At 31.0% G+C, this 1,948-nt stretch overlaps 1 protein-coding gene across 1 annotated transcript; it reads right to left on the reverse strand.

The window, feature by feature from the left end:
- Positions 1-923: 923 nt before the first annotated feature.
- On the reverse strand, positions 924-1,427 carry LOC131035441 (SKP1-like protein 12). The gene has a single exon (XM_057967137.2). It carries the CDS (start codon positions 1,425-1,427, stop codon positions 924-926), a length of 504 nt encoding a protein of 167 aa, XP_057823120.2.
- Between the last annotated feature and the right edge of the window lie 521 nt (positions 1,428-1,948).

Raw genomic sequence — 1,948 nt, forward strand, 5'->3', positions numbered from 1 at the left:
GGTGTAAACGATAACCAAGGAAAGCATTGTATCCAAGTAAATCTAGCGAAAGAAGATTGCAAAGAAAAGGGTATAGTTTGCTAAGTACCCTAAAAAATATGACTACAAAAATTGAGCTATGGTGTGTGCATAAAATGTAATCAAGACTCGAGTCTATGCCCCCATGTTAAAGTGATTGTGTACTCCTTACAAGGAGAAATTTATTTAAGGTAGAATATGTGCATCCAAAAGACAAGCACATATCCACTATGATATGTCCCCAAACAAGGACCAAATAAAGGAAAATAGAGAATATGAAAAGAAGGATTTATTGTACAATATTAAAATGAATTTTCATATTGTACAATATAAATATAAATATGTGTCATGTCTAAATATGTACAATATAAAAATGAATTTTCAAAAGTGATTGATTGTTTTCTACTTAATAAGATGGTTACTCTTGCAAACTTATATACAACTACAAAATGACAACAAAAATTAAGATAGAATGTGTATTTATTATAAAACTTTATAACTATTAAAAATTTCTTGAACATTCTTCGCATGTGGAGATTAAGGAATTGAATTATCAAACAAAATTATAATTGCCTTGGTATATAGTAATGTAAAATGCAGTGATATATAGAAGGTGGGGAGCAGTTTGAATGAACAAGGATAGGTCAATCGTATCGCTTGCAAAAGATACAAAGGAGAGATATACGCAATAGAAAGCTATACTGCATTCAACAAAAACAATTTACATGTATATTAAAACGATAAATGCTTATATATCACATGGCACGTTTTTAAACAACATAAAATGTCAATGAACTAAACGATTACCTAAAATAACTAGCTAGAGGATAAAATATATTTGAAACAAGATCAAGTGGAAATGGAATCAGTGAATGTCCCTTCACAAAGAACCTTCACAAATACAGTTATGCGTAGGTCCACTTTGTGTCTTGCTTGATTGCCTCCTCTTCCTGCTCACTAAAATCATTCTCTGTCTTAAACATCTGCCGCACTTCTTCCGCACTTTTGTGTTTCAGAAACTCTGCAGCGGCCTTACATACCAAACGAAATAGATCTTCGATTTTAAGAAAATTCGCAGCCAAAAGAATTTGGCAGAAGGTCGCCTGATTTTTATCCGTAGCAAGAGCTTTGCCAGCGAATTCATTATCCCATACCTTCACATCGACTACTGGTATACTGTTGGATTTTGCATGAGCATGGAATTTACAGTAGTCTAATACCATCTCCAGCACTTTCCTACTTTTGATGTTATCATAAGGAATGGGAATCCTCAGAGGCTCCATTCCTGTGTGTCTGTCTATAAATGTTTTTACGACCACTGATTCTATTGCAGCCATTTTCTCCACTTCGAAATCTTCATACACTTCCTCATCTCTGAAAAGCCTGAATGTCACTGTATTTGCCCCCATTTTATAATCTACAGAATTGAATACCACTGTTGAAAGAATATGCGGGACGGATCGGGAATGTTATCGAACCGTAAGAAAAGTATCGATATTGCTGAATTTATAAAGAAAGTGCAATTTGTAATATGAATTAAATACGCAACATCTGGTTCCTAATCTATACCTTCCCCTTTCACCATTTTAATGGGTGCGACTTTTCGGTTAATTTTATTGTTGGAATTTATTAAAATTAATTTGGCATCGACTTGTATAACAATACATTTCAAATTCAGGATTTAGATTATCTTTTTATGCGTGATGTGTAACTTAATAGTAGTATATAGGGTTGTTATGTAAAATCTCTTTTCAATGATATATATATATATATATATATATATATATATATTTTTAATATGTGGAGATATAATTTTTTGTTTTTTACAAATGTTTTGTATTCGTATATTGTTTATTTTATTTTAGATTGAAAATTATTGTTATTTTTTTCATTTTATTTAATTCTTTAAATTAATTAAAAAATAATAATA

Source organism: Cryptomeria japonica, chromosome 7, assembly GCF_030272615.1.
Source record: "Cryptomeria japonica chromosome 7, Sugi_1.0, whole genome shotgun sequence".
In the NCBI taxonomy this organism is placed as follows: domain Eukaryota; kingdom Viridiplantae; phylum Streptophyta; class Pinopsida; order Cupressales; family Cupressaceae; genus Cryptomeria; species Cryptomeria japonica.